This window comes from Grampus griseus (genome assembly GCF_964374135.1).
Source record: "Grampus griseus genome assembly, chromosome: 16".
NCBI lineage: Eukaryota > Metazoa > Chordata > Mammalia > Artiodactyla > Delphinidae > Grampus > Grampus griseus.
The window spans coordinates 54,581,370-54,599,765 of record NC_139010.1 but is presented as its reverse complement, the minus strand read 5'-3'; the positions used below and the strand labels follow the sequence as shown (position 1 = coordinate 54,599,765).

Below are 18,396 nucleotides of genomic sequence, written 5' to 3'. Positions count from 1 at the left end.
GCAAATCAAGAGGTGCTGTAGGTATAATACACAGGCTCACATGCAGTGCTTGGTACAAGATAAAGAGTGTATAACACCTCACTAGTAACTGCTTATACTGATTACATGTTGAAATGATATTTTAGATAGAGTAAATAAAATAAAAATTAATTTTACTTGTTTCTTTTTTTAAAAAATGGAGGGATGATGATAGTTTCTTCCTCATAGAGTTACTGGGAGGATGAGCTGCGGTAATGTACGTGAAGAGCTTAGCACACTGCCTGGCCCATAATAAGCTCAGAGTAGTCCAGAGGCCCCTGGCATTTGCTTATGCCATTCCCTCCGCCAGGAGCACCCTTCACTTCCTCTTTGTCTGGCTGACCCTTCTGAGAGGTGGTGCCTGAACCCAGTTCCTCAGCGGAGTGGGATGTGGACTCCTCTGTCAGCACTGGTTGCCTCCATTCTCATTGCTGGCTCTCCTCTTTCTGCCCACTAGACCGTCAGTTCCTTGAAGGCCAGGCTGGGAATGGTTCACCCCCATGTCCACAGCACATGTGAACGCATAGCACCTGGCAGGTGCTTTGTAAATGCCTCCTATAAATAAATGACATGCCTTGGAATAACAGAACACACTAAGTAATTTTATAATCTATAGGCCACACGTGGTATGTTTATTAGCTCTCTGTAGCTTCCAATCCTGGATGAAATTAAATAAACTCTAATGTGCATTTAGCAGTTTACCGTTTTCTGAGCACTTGGCGTAAGCTATTTTATTAGGTCCTCACAACATTGCTGTGAGCTGGCCAGTTGAAGTGTTATCCCCATTTCTGGATGAGAAAACAGAGGCACAGAAAAGTTAAGTGACTTCCTCAAGGGGAAACAAGAACTTTCAAGTAGTGTCTGGCCACCCTCGTGTGGTTTACCTGCTCCCTGAATTCCTAGAAAAGTCAGAACTACCTGGATGTCTGGAGCACCAAGTACAGACATCTATAGGGCACTTACCACACTGTCCACACATTTTTTAAAAGGGCCTAATGGGCGGAAAACAGTATGGAGGTTTCTCAAAAAAAAAAAAAAAAACCCTCAAATAGAGCTACCATGTGACCCAGCAATTCCGCTCCTGGGTATATATCTGAAAAAAACAAAACCACTAATTTGAAAAGATACATGCACCCCAATGTTCATAGCAGCATTATTTACAGTTGCCAAGGTATGGAAGCAACCTAAGTGTCCATCAACAGATGAATGGATAAAGAAGATGTGGTATGTACACAATGGAATATAACTCAGCCATAAAAATGAAATTTTGCCATTTGCAGCAACATGGATGGACTTGGAGGGCATTATGCTTGGTGAAATAAGTCAGAGAAAGACAGATACTGCCATGGTATCACTTATATGTGTAATCTAAAAAATACAACAAACTAGTGAATAAAACAAAAAAACAGACGCTGGTATAGAGAATAAACTAGTGGTTACCAGTGGGGTAAGAAGAAGGGGAGAGGGGCAAAGTAAGGGTAGGAGGACAAAGGGTTATTATGGGATTATATGAAATCATGTGTGTGAAACTTCTGAAAATTGTAAAACACTACAGAATCTAATCTTTCATCCAATAAATAAAAAACAAATACTAAACCAAAAAAAAGGGCCAGATGGTAAATATGTTAGGCTTTGCAGGCCATAAGGTTTCTGTCACAGCTACTCAGCTCTGTCATTGTAGCTCCAAAGCAGCAGTAAATAATATGTAAGCGAAGAGCATGGCTGTGTTCTAATAAAACTTTATTTACAGAAACTGGGGGCTGGGCCATGGTTTGCTGACCCCTGCTCTAGGCACAACTTCCAACTGAGAACTGGCAGACACACTCTACCCTAGCTGGATTGTTTGTGGGGAATTTGCTTTGGAGCCACCAGAAGAGCTTCAGCTAATGATTGCTTTTCTTTTCCAGATCCTGTCTCGGAAAGAAGAGTGGGAGAGCAGGACTCAGCACCAACTCAGGAAAAACCCACCTCCCCTGGCAGGGCTGCTGAGAAGAAGGTGAAGGATGACAGCAGGCGGGTGGCAAAGAGCACTCAGGACCTGAGCGATGTTTCCATGGATGGTGTGGGCATCCCACTCCGGGTACGAGTGCGGACCTACAGGTCCTTCTTAGGCTTTGTCCTAAGCCAGTGACAGGTGTCCACCCCTGGGTCCATGTGAACCCCGTCTGTGGGTGGCAGAGACCTCAAAAGGAGGGTCCTCAGCACTGTCTTCTCTCTAAGCCCACTGAGGCCTGCAGAACCTCCAAGAGCTGGGTGACAACTTTTCCCAAAGCATACGTTAGCTGTTTCTAAACCCATGAGGAAAGGGTTTCATGGTCAGATGAATGTGGGGGAAAGCTGGGTGGAACAAAGGCAGATTGCTTTCTCTGTGGCAGAGCTTCTGAGAGGCTTCAGGCATGTGTGTGTTCAAGAGGAGAAGGTCGTGAGCTGTGTTTCCCAGTCTCCTTTGTTATTGTGCTGTAGTCCAGGGTTAGAGAACCCTGGGAAGAGTGCGAGGCTCAGGGTCCCTGCCACCATGCGTTCAGGAAGAAGTTCCCTTGGATGGGAGATAGCCCGTCATCCAGGGAGAGTGGGAGACTCTCAGGGACACACAGGGTGGATTCAGCCTGCAAGGCCTCAGAACAGGGTGGGTCTCGTGGCAGCCCTGGCGTAGCCCTCCCCGCTGTGCAGGCCCGCCAGCCTCCTGCAGGCCCTGGGATCCCAGAGAAGCCCCACATTTGCACCTGGATTGGGGTGAACCCCATCTCTCTCCATGTGCCAGAACCAGAACACTGGCTGTGATGTGTTTCTCTGTGATTTCCATTGAGCAAAGGACAGGTTTTTGTGTCCCTTTGGGGGAGGCTGATAGAAACAGCAGTGGGCTAAGCCTCAAAAGAATTGTTGTCCTAAGGAATAATAAGTATTCTAATAATAAGTAGTAGTAGTAGAAAGAATTATTACTAATAATGATCGCAGTGTTCGTTTGCTAATGCATTATCTCATTCAAACATGATTCACCGTACAGGGTAGGTATTAATATCATTCCCACTTTATAGATGCGGAAACAGGGACTCAGGCGGGATTACTTGCCCAGGATTGCACAACCCGTGGGTGACAGAGCAGACCCTTCCCGCTAAGCATCCTGTTGGGCAGCCCTCCCTCTCACCTGCTCTCCTGCTCTGTGACCATTGACTTTCTGTATCATATTTTCTCATCTATAAGGTGGGAGTGGAAGTATCTGATCTAACCACCTGTCTCCTTCCTTGTTTTATTTTTATCTTAAAAAACAACCCAGCTTGTGGTTAGGATGGAAACTCTCTGGCATTGGATGCTATAATGGGTTACGTTTTAATGTATACATTCTAAATCTAGCCCTATGCAGGTGGCTTAGATACTTCTACAGAGTAACCTGAAATGGGTGATAAGCATATGTTCCTTGTTTCTTACATTTCTAGGAGGCTTTACTTCAGTGTAGTCATCTATATATGGAGAGAGGTTCTCTCTAAAAATTACCTAAGAATGGACACATTTCAAGTGGATCCTTGTCCACTGGTTTCAAAACCTGCATCCTTTTGACCAAATATTACCTCGCAGATTCAGGTCTGAATCCCTTGGTTTGTCGGTTCTTTCTCAACAGTTTTGCATTTAAAAAAGAAAAGATTTCAATGTGAGATCACAGTGATGTACAGAATTACATGAGTTTTGACTGTTGTCACTTTTCATTTTGCTTTCGTAATCATGGAAGTTCCGAAACGTGCTGAGATTTCCATTTTATTTTCCTCTTTTTCTCCAGAACACCGAGAGATCAAAAGACTGGTACAAGACCATGTTTAAGCAGATCCACAAACTAAACAGAGGTATTGATTTTCATTTGTAGAAGCTGTGCTGTGCCTATATGTTGACTATTGTGGTGAGGACCTAAACTCACTTGGCCGGAAGACTGGGTCCTGCAGCTTGACCTCATTAGGCCCGGGCCTGCCTGAGCCCAGCCATGCACCTGCAAGAGCAGAGGGGGCGGGAGAACTTGTGCGCCTGCCTCACATGTGGGAGCTCAGGTCGGCTCCCAAGTCCTCCCTCCCAGGTGTTGGGGATGCAGCAGGCTGAGCCCAGCACTCTGCCCGCGTTCTTTAGCACCTGCCTGCCTGGGATGTGAGCAGCTTCGGCTCCCACCTGCTTCTGGCTTTAGGTGCACCTCCCGGTGTCAGCCCATGACTGCCTTGTAGGCAGAGCAAGTTGAGAAGGCATGAACTGGGAGTTAAAAAGTGTTCTCGTCTGGGTTCAGTCCCCCGAGCACTCATGTGACCGTGGGCCAATCATGGACCTCTCTGTGTCTGTTCCCTTCCCCTTCCTCTGAGGGGTGTGGCAGGGCCCAAATGAGAGCAAATTCTGCCTTGTGAAGTAGGACGCATGGTGCACCTGTATGACGGTGTTAATGTGAAAAATAATCTTCCGCAGCTGGGAGCCAGCACTTGGCAGGGAGCCCTGAGAGCCAGTCCAGAGCTGACACAACAGAGCCCGCTCAAGCTGGGAGAGTAGTGCTTCCAAATCAGGGGCCTGCTGGGCTGCCAGCAGGGGACCCAGCATGGTGGGAGAACCCCAGGCCAGTGCTCAGGCAGGTTGCAAGCCCCACAGCTCTCATCCGCCTGTGCCGCCACTCAGCTGCTGGGCAGGGATGCAGCTGCGCTGTGAGAAGGGTACCACTCCTCCTGCAGGCAGAGCATCTTGTCCTTCCCTGTGGCCAAATCCAGTCTGGCCGCCTGGCACAGAAGACACACGAAGGCAAAGGAAAAGTGTCTGATCATTGTCTGGTCAGCCTGTGCCGCAGATAACCAGTCTGTCTGATTAACTGTGGCTGCCAGCTAACATCACTGTTAATTAGCTCCTGCAGGGTTCAGAATGAACCTGGGGGTACCCCTCTTCAATTTGTTTCTAAATTTTGAGATGCTCAGTATTTAGTGTTTCTGAGCCAAGAGTAAATTCACTCTTTTTGAGGTAGATGAGCTCAGTCACGGTGGTGATGCTGGCTGTCTGATCAGATGGTGTCAGTTGCACTGGTCACTTCCTAAAGCCAACGTCCATTTCCCCAACAATCTGTCTCTCACCTTTAGATCCAGCTTTGGCGGCCCAAATGCCGAGACACAGGTGCATATGTGAAAAATATGTAATTCTGCCCCTCAGGCAGCATTGGTCCTCTCATATATTATAGATGATAACTCAACCTAAATTACAGATTCTGAGCGAAACTACCTGCCCTAGGCAGAGGTATTTGAAAAATTAAGAATCCACTAATTTGTCCTGATTCTAATGTCTACAGCACAAGCTTTGATTTTTTTAAAAAAATCATTTGATGACAGTTGTTTTCTTTACACACAATTTATTAGCATACTTAATATTTTTTTCCCATAAAAGGTGAAAATTTGAAGCTTTGTGCTAAATGCCTTTTGCTTATTGGAGACTATTCATGGAATTCTTTGTCCAAGAAGAGAAATGATATTGTGTCTTTAGACGTGTCTCAGTCATTCAGGCAAAAGGACTGGATTTTTAAAAGCAATTTGAATTCCTTTCATCACTGGTGAAGCTTAGTATGTTCCAGAATTCAAGGAGCCTGAATTGTGTGTGGATTCCTATTCGTTCATTCTCTCCATTTGTATCTTCCTCTATTCTCTCTACCAAACCTGCTCCTCTGCCTAGACACTCCTGAAGAAAACCCTTATTTCCCTACGTACAAATTCCCTGAACTTCCTGAAATCCAGCAAAGTTCTGAAGGTACCATGAACTTAGACAGTGTATCTGTTGTCCTAGCCTTAAATTAATTCTTACAGTTCCATTTTAGGAATAAGATTTGGCTTTTAGATTTTGTTTTGATAGTCACTTTTGGTTGGCAGAAATTTTATTTCACTTATTTGCATGAATGTGCCGTGTTAAAATAACCAAGTCCTTTCTAATTCATTAATGTCTTTTCAAGTGTGATGCCGTGTGCTTTAATAACACTAAAATAGGTAATCAGTCATTTGAAAGAATCAATCGGAGATTTGTCACTTCCTCCACTTCGTGGTGGATAGTTTCAAAATCCACTGCTTTTCTCTGCTACAGAGGACAATCCTTACACTCCTACCTACCAGTTTCCTGCATCTACTCCTAGTCCTAAATCTGAAGGTAATTAAAGGAAAATCATGTGCCTCGCTTTGTACCGATACTGTTACTTTCTTTTTTACCTTGGGGTTCTTCCTGGTTGCTAAGAGCTCTCTCCCCATCATTTGCTTCCCTCTAACCTTGTGTTTTGTGGTGTTCTCTTGCTCCTTGCTGACTGTGTTAACAGGAATCTATCCAGGTGGTATTTTAATCCTGTTCCCTTGGAGTTTACAAGATTAATGGGGTAACCAGTGTGGCTTCGTTACGATACTTTGAACGTGTGGGGCTCTGGGAAAAGCTGCCTGTACTCAGATACCCAGGGCTTTGTATTTGGGGGTGGTCACACGATGCTGGTGGCAGCGCACTGACTCGGGGAAGCTGAGTCATTATGGCTCATGGGCAGTAGGTAGACATGCCAGCGTCAGCAAGAGAAACATTACCTGGTTCCCATATGTGCAACTAACTCTCCACTGGGCCCCCCTTGTCCTGGGTGTATCTCCAGGTATATCTCCTTGGTAGGGAATTCCCCAAGACATATCCAGGTATGGGATTCAGTCGTGGTGGGAGATGATAGCCCTTGAAAATAAGGGTTTTGACCAAGCTAGAAACCTTTTCATGAAAGACCTGGCTAGGAATTTGGACCTGCTGGGGGAGGATGGCCACACTTGTATCTAAAAAGATATTCTTTTCTGGGGTAAATAGCCTAGGTCAAAGAAGGTTCTAAAAGGTGAGTGAAGGGCAACATCCTGAGAATTATTCTAATCGCAGGGATTGTCTGATTTTTAGATGAGTGACCCAGAAAGAGAGGAGTGGGTGGGGTCGGCAGGAGGCACTTTGATTAAATGCTCTTCTAGGATGAGATGTTGAGTGCTCTGAGCTTCATTCATCCAAGTAGTATTGAGCATTTGTGTGTGTGCCACATGCTGTCCTTGGAAGTGAGGACAGTGCCGTGAATAAGATATGTCCTCTTTTCTCCCAAGTTCATGTCAGGCAGGGAGTTAGACAAGGGTGCTTCATCGTACTGGGTCCAGCGTGGTGGCAGTTGTGAGAGCGCGTGTCCAGAAGGCCCCAGAAAACCTTGCTGGTACACAGTAGGTCCTCAGCACATGCCTGAAGAGTGTTGCTGAGTGAAGGACCTTCACTCAGCAACAGTGGACCTGTTGGACCTCAGAAGCAGAGTTCTTCCTAGGGATGAAGCCCAGTGCAGTCCCGTCTTCAAGTGCTTCTCTGTTCCAATCAGCTCAGCAAACCATCCTGCCCAACCCGCCTCGTCATTGGTGAAGTCATCCATTCAGTCATTCACCAGACTTTTACCGATCACTTAACATATATGCGATGACATGCTGAGATGTGTTAGATACAGTTTTAGTTCAAATACCATATTCCATTTTTAGTCTCCCTGTGATGTGCCCGGTGGTTTCCAACCCTTTCATGCCTGGGGCCTATTGTGAACAAAAAGAAAAGTCTACGGAAGGAACTGATACTTAAAAAATTAAAAGCTGTTGATTTCATTTTAATCAGTGACCTCCTTGCTTCCAGCAAGCGTCTATCTGGTGTGGGATAACCTAGTTTTTTGCTCTTGGGGTGCTGATTCTAGCCAAAAAGCATTGCTTCAGAAACAACGAACTGAACTGGATGAGTGAGAAATTTTTTTAGGGTAATTTTGATCAAACGCAGTTTTTGATTTGTGCTTTATTTGGACTTGGAGAACCCAACCCACTCATAAGATAGGATCCCTTTCTAGGGAAGGTGACCAGCACACAGCATGCCTGAAGGTGTAGAGTCCCATAGACGTGGGCAGAGGAAGGCCACCTGGAAGAGTCCTGTGGAGAAAAACAGTGACTCCCATCAGCCGGGAAGAATGCCTTAGGCCTGTCGCAGGCAGTGCCAGCAGCTTCCAGGCAGCCTGTTGAGCTGAAGACAAGGGTTTTGCCTTCTGGCCTCACACCCAGAGCTGCCATGTCATCAGGCGCAGCACCTAGCAACCCTGGCTGACGATACCGTCTGCTTGGTGGTACACGTCAAGTCGGGCTTATTTTACCACGAGGCATAAAGAGTAAGGGTTGGGACAGTGGTTAAGGGTGGCGCAGTGGTTAAGAGTCCTCCTGCCAATGCAGGGGACACGGGTTCGATCCCTGGTCTGGGAAGATCCCACATGCTGCGGAGCAACTCAGCCCGTGCGCCACGACTACTGAGCCAGCGCTCTAAAGCCCGCAAGCCACAGCTACCGAAGCCCACGTGCCTAGAGCCCGTGCTCCACCACAAGAGAAGCCACCGCTGGCTGCAACTAGACAAAGCACGGGTGCAGCAACAAAGACCCAATGCAGCCAAAAAAGGGGAAAAAAAGTAAGCGATGACATGATAAGTTTTCACTTATAATTTAGGAAGCAGACCTTACCAGTTTTTATTTTCAAAGACCAAAAAGGAAGAAATCATCTTAAAGGATAAAGAGGAAGAAAATTAGATTGGATATAAAAGATTCATAATAACCAAGATGATTAGACTTCAACACAAGTTTCTAAGAAGTCTTCTTCCCTGGAGATTTTTTTAAAAACAGGGTAGGTTCTGTCTCGCCCCCGCTCTTGCCTAGATGACAGATTCAGACATAGATCACAGATGTATTCAATTAGATGAAGGCTTTTTACAAATGAGAGAAATCTTTGAGCTAGCTCACTTTAAAGAATTGTTATTTTAATTTTTTTTAAGTAATGAGAGAGTCTCAGGTTTGTGGTTTAGATGTTTTTGAGTCCTGGCAGGTCCTCCTCAGCCCTGCCCTTGGTACCACTCCAGCCCCAGTGCTACCAGTCGGTGGCCCTGGGCTCTGCACACCCTTCTTAACATGGGAAGGCGTTATCCCTTTCAAAGAAGGGTGTTAAAGATGGATTAGCACCTAACCAAGGCAGCCTCTACGCATAGTTTTTAACGAGCATTAAAAAATAGACGGATTTACTGAGAAATGTAAGCTGTCATTCTGGAGTCTGTCCCCTGTGGCGAGGAGACGGTTGTTACTGCTGTTTTTTTGGTTTTGTTTGAACTCAGAATTTGAAACTAGAATTATTTACAATAAACCTATCAAAACCTAGCCTAAGGGCGGCTGCCTTTTGTCTAAATTCTAGTTGATTATAAAGTATAAAAAAGACATTTCTAAGTGTCTCAAAGCTGATTCTCCTAAATAGTGAAGGATTATGTGAAAGTTTGTGTCAAGCTTAGCAACCTTCCCCCACCCCCCGCCCTCAGCTACAGTGAAAAAGTAAACTTCTGGCCAGACTTTCAGAAGATAAATAGAATTATCATGTCTTAATCAGTGAGATTTAAAATGTACTTTTAAAGAAGCCTGTAAATTCCAACAAGGTGCAGTCACTTCTAGTCATTTTATAGTCTTTGACACCTCTCTGTGGGACAGGAGCAATGGTTATGTCTGATTATTCTTTATCTCATGGGGTCATTGGGAGGAATTAGGGCTAGGAAATTTGGGAAGCGTAGAATGAATTCAGAAGACTTATTTCTTATAATTTCTCTATATACCCTGGTCCCTAGAAAGCTTATCAAAAATAAAAAGAATTTACCAGAAATCCTTTGGGGATAACTTTACTTTCTTTTTCTTTTAGACCTTCACTTGACCCACACTCTCCTGCCCACCATTCCTTCCTTTCTGACCCAAAGCTACTTGTCTGTGAATTACACTCCAGTCTCTCTCTTAAAGGCACATGTCCCTTCCCAGCATCTGAGATGCCTCTAGGTCTTTCTGATTGTGGACGTGGGGAGAGGGGATGTTGATAGAGACTAGAGCCTGCGCCACCCACTGCTGCACCCAGACCATGGAGGGGCTGCTAGACATCCTGCCCATGGTTTCTTCCTGAAGCAGGAGCCAGAGGGACATGCTGTGGGGAAACAGCCTCAGAAACTCCTCCACTGCCTCCAGCCTTAGGAAGTAGCCCTGTGGTGGAACCCTGTTACTAGTGATAATAGCACAACCACTGCAGTGACGTGCTTGGCACTGCCCTGTCTTAAGCCCTTACTGAAGACGAGGCTCCATGCTGGGCGCATCATAATTGTTACCTCATGTTCATCCTCCCAGCAACCCCATGAGGCAAGTCCTCATTTTTGGCAATAAAGGGTATGAGGCTCAGAAAGGTTAAATAATTTGTGGAAGATCACACAGCAAGTGGCAGAGCCAGGATCCAAACCCAGGTCTCTGGTGTCCCCCAGACATGGGTTTTTTATTTCCTCTGCTGATTTCTTTCCCTCTCCTGCTGCACTCTGTGTTCTTGGTTGGCGCCTTCGCCAGGGGCTCTCTGATGCCTAACTCCAGGCATCCAGCTTGCCCTGCTTCTGAGTCAGTCATGCTGCGCTCGGCTGAGCCAGAGTCTCCCGGTGTGGCATCCAGGAATATGAGGTTAGGAAAGCTCCCCCAGTAATTTGGCCCATGATCAGGGCTGAGAACCGCTGCAGTGGAGGAATGCCACCCTTTTCATCCTCCGAAAAAGGAAGGAGATACTCGCCAATGCAAATTTGGGGATTTGAATATAGAATGAGAGTGGGGAATACAGATTGAAAAGAACACGCTTTTCTACTCTGAACATGACCAGATGATGCTGGCTCTCTTGACATGCTTCATGTCAAGAAAATGGGAGATTATTTTCAAATGATGCCTCCAAGTCAGCAAAGCCGAGTAACTGGTGTATTACTTTGTGGTCCATGCCGGCGAGAACCCATTTGGCCCTGTCAGGATAAAGCGCTATCGTATCAGCCAAGGGTGAAATCTCAGAGACCAGCTTTTTCCCTTGCTTTTGGATGCCTCTTCCACTGCTGTCAGGCTGATGGTGGCCACTGCCACCTCCTGGTGAAGTGACTCAAGACACAACCTCAGGGGGCTTCCCTGGTGGCACAGTGGTTGAGAGTCCGCCTGCCGATGCAGGGGACACAGGTTCGTGCCCAGGTCCGGGAAGATCCCACATGCCGCGGAGCGGCTGGGTCCGTGAGCCATGGCCGCTGAGCCTGTGCGTCCGGAGCCTGTGCTCCGCAACGGGAGAGGCCACAACAGCGAGAGGCCCGCATAACGCAAAAAAAAAAAAAAAAAAAAAAAAAAAAAGACCCAACCTCAGGACATCCTCAGGTGTGGTGACTTCCCACGCCACAGTGGTCAGTCTCACTGAGCTTCTTCCCCGTTCCTAGATGGGGATGCACTAAGGCAAGGGTTCAGGAGGCTGATTTTCCCAAGCATATCTGTATTTGAGTTAAGATAATCCTCTACTGGCCTTAAAGGATTTCTAAGAATAGCCTTATTTTGCTTGAATTCAAGCAAATGGTTCTATCGTTAAGATGCCTGGCCAGGATCTGTGCCCGAACTCCAGCGAGTACTGCCCGAAGGAGGGGCTGAGTGCTTGCAGCCATCACCTTTGCTCCCCTAACTAGAGCTGCCCAGAATTCCTCTGCTTAGCAAGCGCAGAAGTCTGACCTGCGAGATAGTTAAGAGAGAGTAGCAGTGAGTCCCCTTCCACCTTCGAGGGAGGGACGCCCCGGGAGATGAGGCCGGTGAGTTGTCTTCCAGCCCTCTGGTCCTTTCATTCCCGTCCTGCTCCACCTCAGTCTCTTTACTCCTCACGTTTGATTTTTTTTCTGAATTTGTCTTCTGTAGCTATTCTAACAGCCTATATTGATCTTTTTTCAATGTTTAGAATTTGATTGCTTCTAACCAGAACATAGACAATTTTGGGTCTGTTCCCCCAAGCTCCCTGGACTCTTCCTGACCATCTTGCCCCACTCCCCCTTTTTCTTATTCTTCCTCACCAATCCCACGTAGCCTCTATACCCACCTCTGCGTACATTTTTGTTTGACCATTTTTGTTTGTTGGGTGTGTGTGTGTGTGTGTGTGTGTGTGTCTGTCTCAACCCCTTTATCCTTTCTCCTCCTCAGTGTGTGGGGTAAAGCAGGAAAAGGGATTAATTTGAGCAGTGGAAAAAGATTGTGTTAAAAATGAGCCACTGATATTAGAAAAATAATTTTAAGTTTAAAGGCCTAACAAATGCATAAAATTGAAATTTAATTGATATAGGCAAGCGATTATGCAAATACTGCTTTTAGTCAGTCATCCCATTTTGGTCAATTACACACTTTTTATAGAACAAACAGCACTTTCTCCAGTGTCTTTAAGATTATTATAAATTCTTTAAAAAAAAAAAACTGAAGAAGTCTTTTTTAGTCTATTTAAAGTTACTGTGGTTGGAAAGGCAATTATGTGCCTCCTGGCAGTTTTAGGAGAGTAGCTGTCCCCAAATGGAGCCTCCAAGAACAGACTGCCAAAGCCCAGAGGGCAATCACTGGTGTGCAAACATCAAAGCCCGGCAGGGGTCTTCAGGGCTCAGCAGTGAGTTGTTCACCCCCAGTAAACGCTGCTTAGTGTTAGAATTTTCTGGAAGTCACTGGCACGGGAAGTTCTGGGTATTGCTGCCAAGATTTGATGTTTGCTGCTTGGGTCTCTGAAGGACACAGTCAGCGTGTGGCTCCACCCCAAGCAGGAATCACAAGATCCCGGCTCTGCTGAGCCCACTAGGACGTTCTTTGAAAGGACTCTTGGAGAAAGAGTGAAAGCAGGATTTCATGCATAGATATCTGTGTTCATAGACAACTTGAGAAACATTTCATTTAGTGTGTCTCAACTATGATTAAACACACACATATTTGGCCAGCTCTGGTGTACAGAAATGCAGAAGGTGAACCTTCCACCCAGTTTTCCCATTCAATGTATTTCCAGCTGCATCTCCACCTGTCTCAGTATAGACTTAGCCTGCCAGGAGAAGGTACAAGAAGCAGCAAGTGAAAGATGTAGCAAGAGTGACTTAGTTTTACCCATTTCCCTGGAGAAGAGCAGGAGGAAAGCTAGAAGTGTGGTGGGGTAACTCAGAAAACTTGCTTAAATGTCCCCGGGGGGGGAGGGGGTGGCGGGGCGTGTTGCAGAAAAGTAGAGCAAAGGCTTCAAGGGCTAGAAGTCAGCCTGGCCAGCACTGCAGTGCGTGACTCGAGTTTCAAAAGAACACCCTCCCCTGCCTCTTCCCTAATAAAAATGATAATGGAATAGCCACAGTTCTCCCCAGGATTGGGCAGATGAGGGTAGAACAAAGTCGCATCCCTATCACAGGGATGAGGGGCAGCATAGGTAGGGAAGTGGGGTCAGAAAGACCTTGAATCCATCCCTGCTTTGTCTTTCTCACTGTATGGATAAGGGCAAATTTGCTTAACCTCCCTGGGCCCTAATTTCCTTGTCTCTAAGATAGATACTTACGTACCTCCAGGAGTTTTTGCAGGGATTAAGTGAGGCAATATTAGTAAATTACCAGTTACTATTAGGCTCTTAATAATGGGAGCAGCTATTATTTTTATTCATAAATGTAGGTAAAATTTTCTCCCATTAGATTTGCAAGACAAACATTACATATTAAAAGAATAAATTATACATCCCCTGGAACTCGTCCTTACTGCTAGTGTTCAGATGAATCTATGCAACTTCAGTTTGCCCACTTGAAAGTCAATGAACTGAAATCCACGTGTCAGACTTGGATGCTGTGGACACTGGGAAAAATGAAAAGCTAGTTCACGGAGACACCCCTGCCCTGTGCTAGCCTGAGACGGGGGAGATTTCTTTTTCCACTTACCCCAAGTAAGAAACAGCTTTAAGAAGGTTCAGTCATTCAAACTTCTCTGTTGCCTTCACCCCCCACCCCTCTCTTTCCTACTTCTTCTAACTTTCAAAATACACGGATTAACTGTCCAAGCCATGCTGTTTCTTTTTTCCATCTCAGAAGAACTGTTTCTCATTTTCCTTTAACAAGTCCTCTAGAAGTCCACATTAGAAAGCTCTAGGGAGCAAAAACTTTTAAAGAGCTGAGAATTTTTTCAAAGATCTTTGAATGTTTAAAATGCCATTTTTCCCTCATGAAAACTGTGCAGCTTACCTCAGGAGCGAGGTTATAAGTTAACCCTCACCTCACCATCTGCTCCTAGGCTGTCATTGCCCCATGATTCGGAGAGAGACAGTGTTTTGAGCTAAAATGCTAGGCTGGATTTTAAACACTACTTACACTGGTTTCTAACTAAGCTAACTACTCATTTGGCAGGCACCATTTTTCCAATCAAATCTCTGCATTCAAAGCTGATTTTTCGTTTTCTTTGGTGCTGTGGCATTTCATCAGTACAATAATCAGAAGTTGTGTTAAAAAGCAAAAGCCCTGCTCAACTTTGAGGATAAGAGTTAATATCAAAGCAACAAGAGGGAGCGAGGGAGGATAAAAGATATCTTGGTACCTGAAGCCTTTCCATTATTGGAGCTGGGGAGACCTGGGACAGATAAAATGGGGAGATGAAAGGGGAGATAGACTGGTTTTGAATAATACTCAAAATAACAGCAGTGTGAGCTTTATTTACATTTTATAAAATATTCTGGCCTTTTCTGCTCTGAAACTTAAAATGACTTGCGTGGAGATAAGGACTTGACTGACACTTAGCCATCGACACATTACATCGGATTCTCTGACTTGTCTTTGCAGGCTAGTTCATGTGCTTTGTTAGAGCTGGTACTGATTTTAAGGGAAGGAGTAGGGTCTTCATTCCATATTCATGAATTCTGAATTCAGGTTAGCGAGCTATTAGAAAACGGGAGAGGCTGTTTCAGCCTAACTCTTGTTGGGAAATTCTTTGGAGGGATGTAGTGATCCCTCGTGGGATCGTGGATGTAGTGATCAATTATCCTGGGTTTCCAGGACAGTCCCAGCAGAAAAACCTATTCTCGTCAGTGAACCTGCGGTCTCATTTTTAGTTCAACGCAGCCATCTCCACGAAGGGTTTATGTCTTGTCTTTGTTCTGCCAGTCTTAGCGCCGCAGTCGGTGTTCCACTTATTTAGGGACGTGTGCTGTGCCCTTTGAGAGCCATCTCCCACCACAGAAACCCACGTGTGTTTGCACTTTCCGTGAGCAGCACCTTTGCAGAGCAAACTGTGTGACCACATCTGCCGAGGGCATGTGGGGTTCCAAGGAAGGAAAGCTACTCGAGGAACCAGTTGGAGGTGGAATCAAAACAAATGATTATGAGGGGTTTCTCAAAGTGTTTTCTTAGCTGCAGTACCTCTTTGCTCCATGATGTTGTATATGGAACCCTAGCATATGAAATGGGTCACAGCTGAGCTGGGCAGCTAGAACCCACACCTCCAGGCCTCCCCATCCCATCCAGCAGGCCTGGGGACTCCATGAAACTCAGCAGTATGGACCAGAGACAGCGTGAGCACCCAGGCATCTATCTCAGCCCGTTTCCCACTCAGCCAGGCTGGGGACCAGCTTTGCTTGTGGAAATTCTCTCGAGAGGGCCTCTGGCTATTTGTCCCCATGCGTTTCTGGGTGTCAGGAGCAGTCTTTCCCCAGGCGTCGTGAATGTGCCTTCCTGACTACAGGTCTGTTTGGTTGAGTGGGTTCTCCAAACCCAGCTCTGAACTGTGGTTTGCCGTGGTGTAGCTTCTGGTGCTGGGCTCCTCCTCTGTCTGCTGGGCTTCCGGGTATGGCTGGATGCCGGTGCAGGACAGTGGCAGTGGGCGACGTGTCACTCGGTTCTCTTACCTTAGCCGGATATCTCCTGATCACGTTTTGTTTTGTTCACTAGATGATGATTCAGATCTGTACTCTCCTCGATATTCCTTTTCTGAAGACAGTAAGTGACTTAGAATTTCTTGGCTGTAGGGGAGGAAGGGAGAGTGGTGAACGAGGGAAGACATCTTCCTGTTTTCAATTTTCATCTGTTTTAAGTCTTTCTTTTAAAACCCACTTTTTCCTTCTCCAGCAAAATCTCCCCTTTCTGTGCCGCGCTCAAAAAGTGAGATGAACTACATTGATGGTGAGAAGGTAGTTAAGAGGTCGGCCACGCTTCCCCTCCCGACCCGCTCTTCCTCGCTAAAATCAAGCCCAGAAAGGTAAGTGCTCTCATCAGCTCTGTGATTTGAGGTTCTCATACACAATCTCTTTCTCTGGGTCAGGCAGCAGACCTGAGTTTGAATCCCTGCTCTGTCACTTATTAGCAGTGACTTGTTTTTTCTGAGTCTCAGTGTTCTCATCTGTAAAATGGGGATATATTTTGCATTCATAGGGATGTTGCAAGGGTAAAACAAGATGCTGCATGTAACATTTCTAGTAGTGCCTGGCTCACAGTATGCACTTAATAATGTTGACGATAATTATCATCCCTTTTTACCTCTTCCCAAGAGAAATCTTAGCCGTAAGATTTGTCATGTGTTTTTATACTCTGTGCATACTGATGGGGCCCATAGCGGAGAATATAATTTTAAAATGAAGCCACGCTTTTTAGTATCTATTTATTTATTCAACACATTATCAAAGCATAAGGCTCGCGTGGTTGTGATGATATCAGTCATGTGTTAATGCCCGCACCGGGTGACCCGACTATCTTTTATTGAGTCTTCTGCCCTCTGGAGCAACCTCCTGTGCCATCTGGACTGGTGTCCCATGCGTCTCCCAGCTCCATCTTCCACCACTTCTCAATCCACAAAAAGGCCCTGGCCAAACTGAATTCTTTATTTTTCCTTTAAATACACACTGTTTCACACCTCCAAACTTTTTCCATCTTCATAGACAAATGAACGGCTGTTTTTGAAATCCCACATATACGTAAGTGACATCTGCCTGAGGAATTTGATAATTACTCTGAAAGGAAGGCTGGGTATACCCATAAATCCTTACAAGTGCGTTCATCGAGCACCTACTGGGTACATTCTGTGTGCGGGTTGAACCAGATGCTATGGAGGAATATAAACATACATAAATCATCGTCCCTGCCTTCAAGAAGTTTATAGCCTTGCAGGAAAAACTGAATATAATATCACAGTGCAAAGTGCAATTATGTGCATGTATAAAAATTTTGCAAATAATTTCCAAGGCTTCATGTATCCTCTGAAATCCCTCACTGGATCGGGTTAAGTACTTGTGCCAAAGGCTGCAGTTTTGATGATTACCGGATGGGGTGTGGAATAGGGAAGAAGAACATGGTTATAATAACAAATAACATTTATTGAGTGGTTCCTGGGGTCCTGGCGCTCTGCTAAGTGATTTACATGCTGAGACGTACTGTCTCATTTAATCTTTACAGAAACCCCATTTTTCAGATGAGGAAACTAAGGTAGGTAGCGGCAAAGTGCTTGGCCCAGATCAGCTAGCGAGCAAGTGCTGTAGCAGGGCTGGAGCCACAGCTGCCTGGCTCCGGGACCTGCATTCTCTCTCACTGCACTAGCCTGAGTGGGAAGTACAGGCATGTCTGGGGAATGATAAGCTCCTGAGAGCAGAGCAAGGTGAAGGATTTTTCCAGAGCAAGCTTTGCTGCTGCCGCTGCTGCTGCTTCCTTTCTTCTCTTTCTCTTCTCTCTGCTTCCCAGTGTCTGGTTGTGAGCACAGGACACCTCAAGCCTTTTGTGAAGCGAACACAGGGATCTGTTTGTTTGAAGAAGGAAACCAGCACAACTAAATGCTTTGGGCGGAGTCCGATTTTGTGCCTCGGATATAAAAATTCCTTGATTAGACTAGAGTCAGCCAAAGTCTGACCTGTCGGATGCCAATTTTCATGAAAATAGCTCTAATAGGATTTGCTTTCTACAGAAACGACTGGGAGCCCCCAGATAAGAAAGCGGATACAAGAAAATACCGTGCAGAACCCAAAAGCATTTACGAGTATCAGCCGGGCAAGTCCTCCGTTCTGACCAACGAAAAGATGGTAATGTGCATATTAAAGTTCTTTTGTCTCACCCTGCCTGTGTCCTTTAATCCAGATGCACTGTGTGTGCACTTGGATTACATTCTTTCTCCCTTGAAATAGACTTGCTTTGTTTAGAAGACAATGAAAATATGAAGCAGTTTTACCCTTTTCATTTTTGCAGGTGTTCACAAAGTCAGTCCCAAGAATGCTTTGAAAGAATCCTCTCGTTGTGGCTTTGTTGCTCTCTTTGCTCATGGTTTTCACTAATTTTAAATTTTGTAATGTAAGGTGGATTTTGCCACTGTCTTTTTTTAAACATCTAACCATTCGTTTATCAGGCTTATTACTAACTGGACTAAAGTTGGGGTTTCTTAGGTGACTCTTATTTGAACATGCGCTAAGTTTGTAGAAGTTACTAGTACATCATTAAAAGCCAAATAATTAATATGATGATGTGACTTGGGGGAAAAAAGCCCCCGGCTGTTAGAGTGTGTCTTTTAGGTCTTCCTTTTCTGACAAGTGC

General features: G+C 45.5%; 1 protein-coding gene across 40 annotated transcripts in view; it reads left to right on the top strand.

Annotated features, from left to right (window-relative positions):
• The window catches only part of SORBS1 (sorbin and SH3 domain containing 1), a 237,912-nt gene that overhangs the window by 160,512 nt on the left and 59,004 nt on the right, over positions 1–18,396 (top strand). For 21 of the 40 annotated variants that reach the window (XM_082674001.1, XM_082673981.1, XM_082673971.1 and 18 more), the window contains 7 exons: positions 1,926–2,098; positions 3,791–3,854; positions 5,689–5,763; positions 6,091–6,153; positions 15,778–15,825; positions 15,955–16,084; positions 17,777–17,891. In XM_082674001.1, the coding sequence (XP_082530127.1) occupies positions 1,926–2,098; positions 3,791–3,854; positions 5,689–5,763; positions 6,091–6,153; positions 15,778–15,825; positions 15,955–16,084; positions 17,777–17,891 (668 nt within the window). The remainder of the gene's footprint in view (positions 1–1,925; positions 2,099–3,790; positions 3,855–5,688; positions 5,764–6,090; positions 6,154–15,777; positions 15,826–15,954; positions 16,085–17,776; positions 17,892–18,396) is intronic. The other 19 variants (XM_082673992.1, XM_082673988.1, XM_082673980.1 and 16 more) reach the window with 3 other exon arrangements.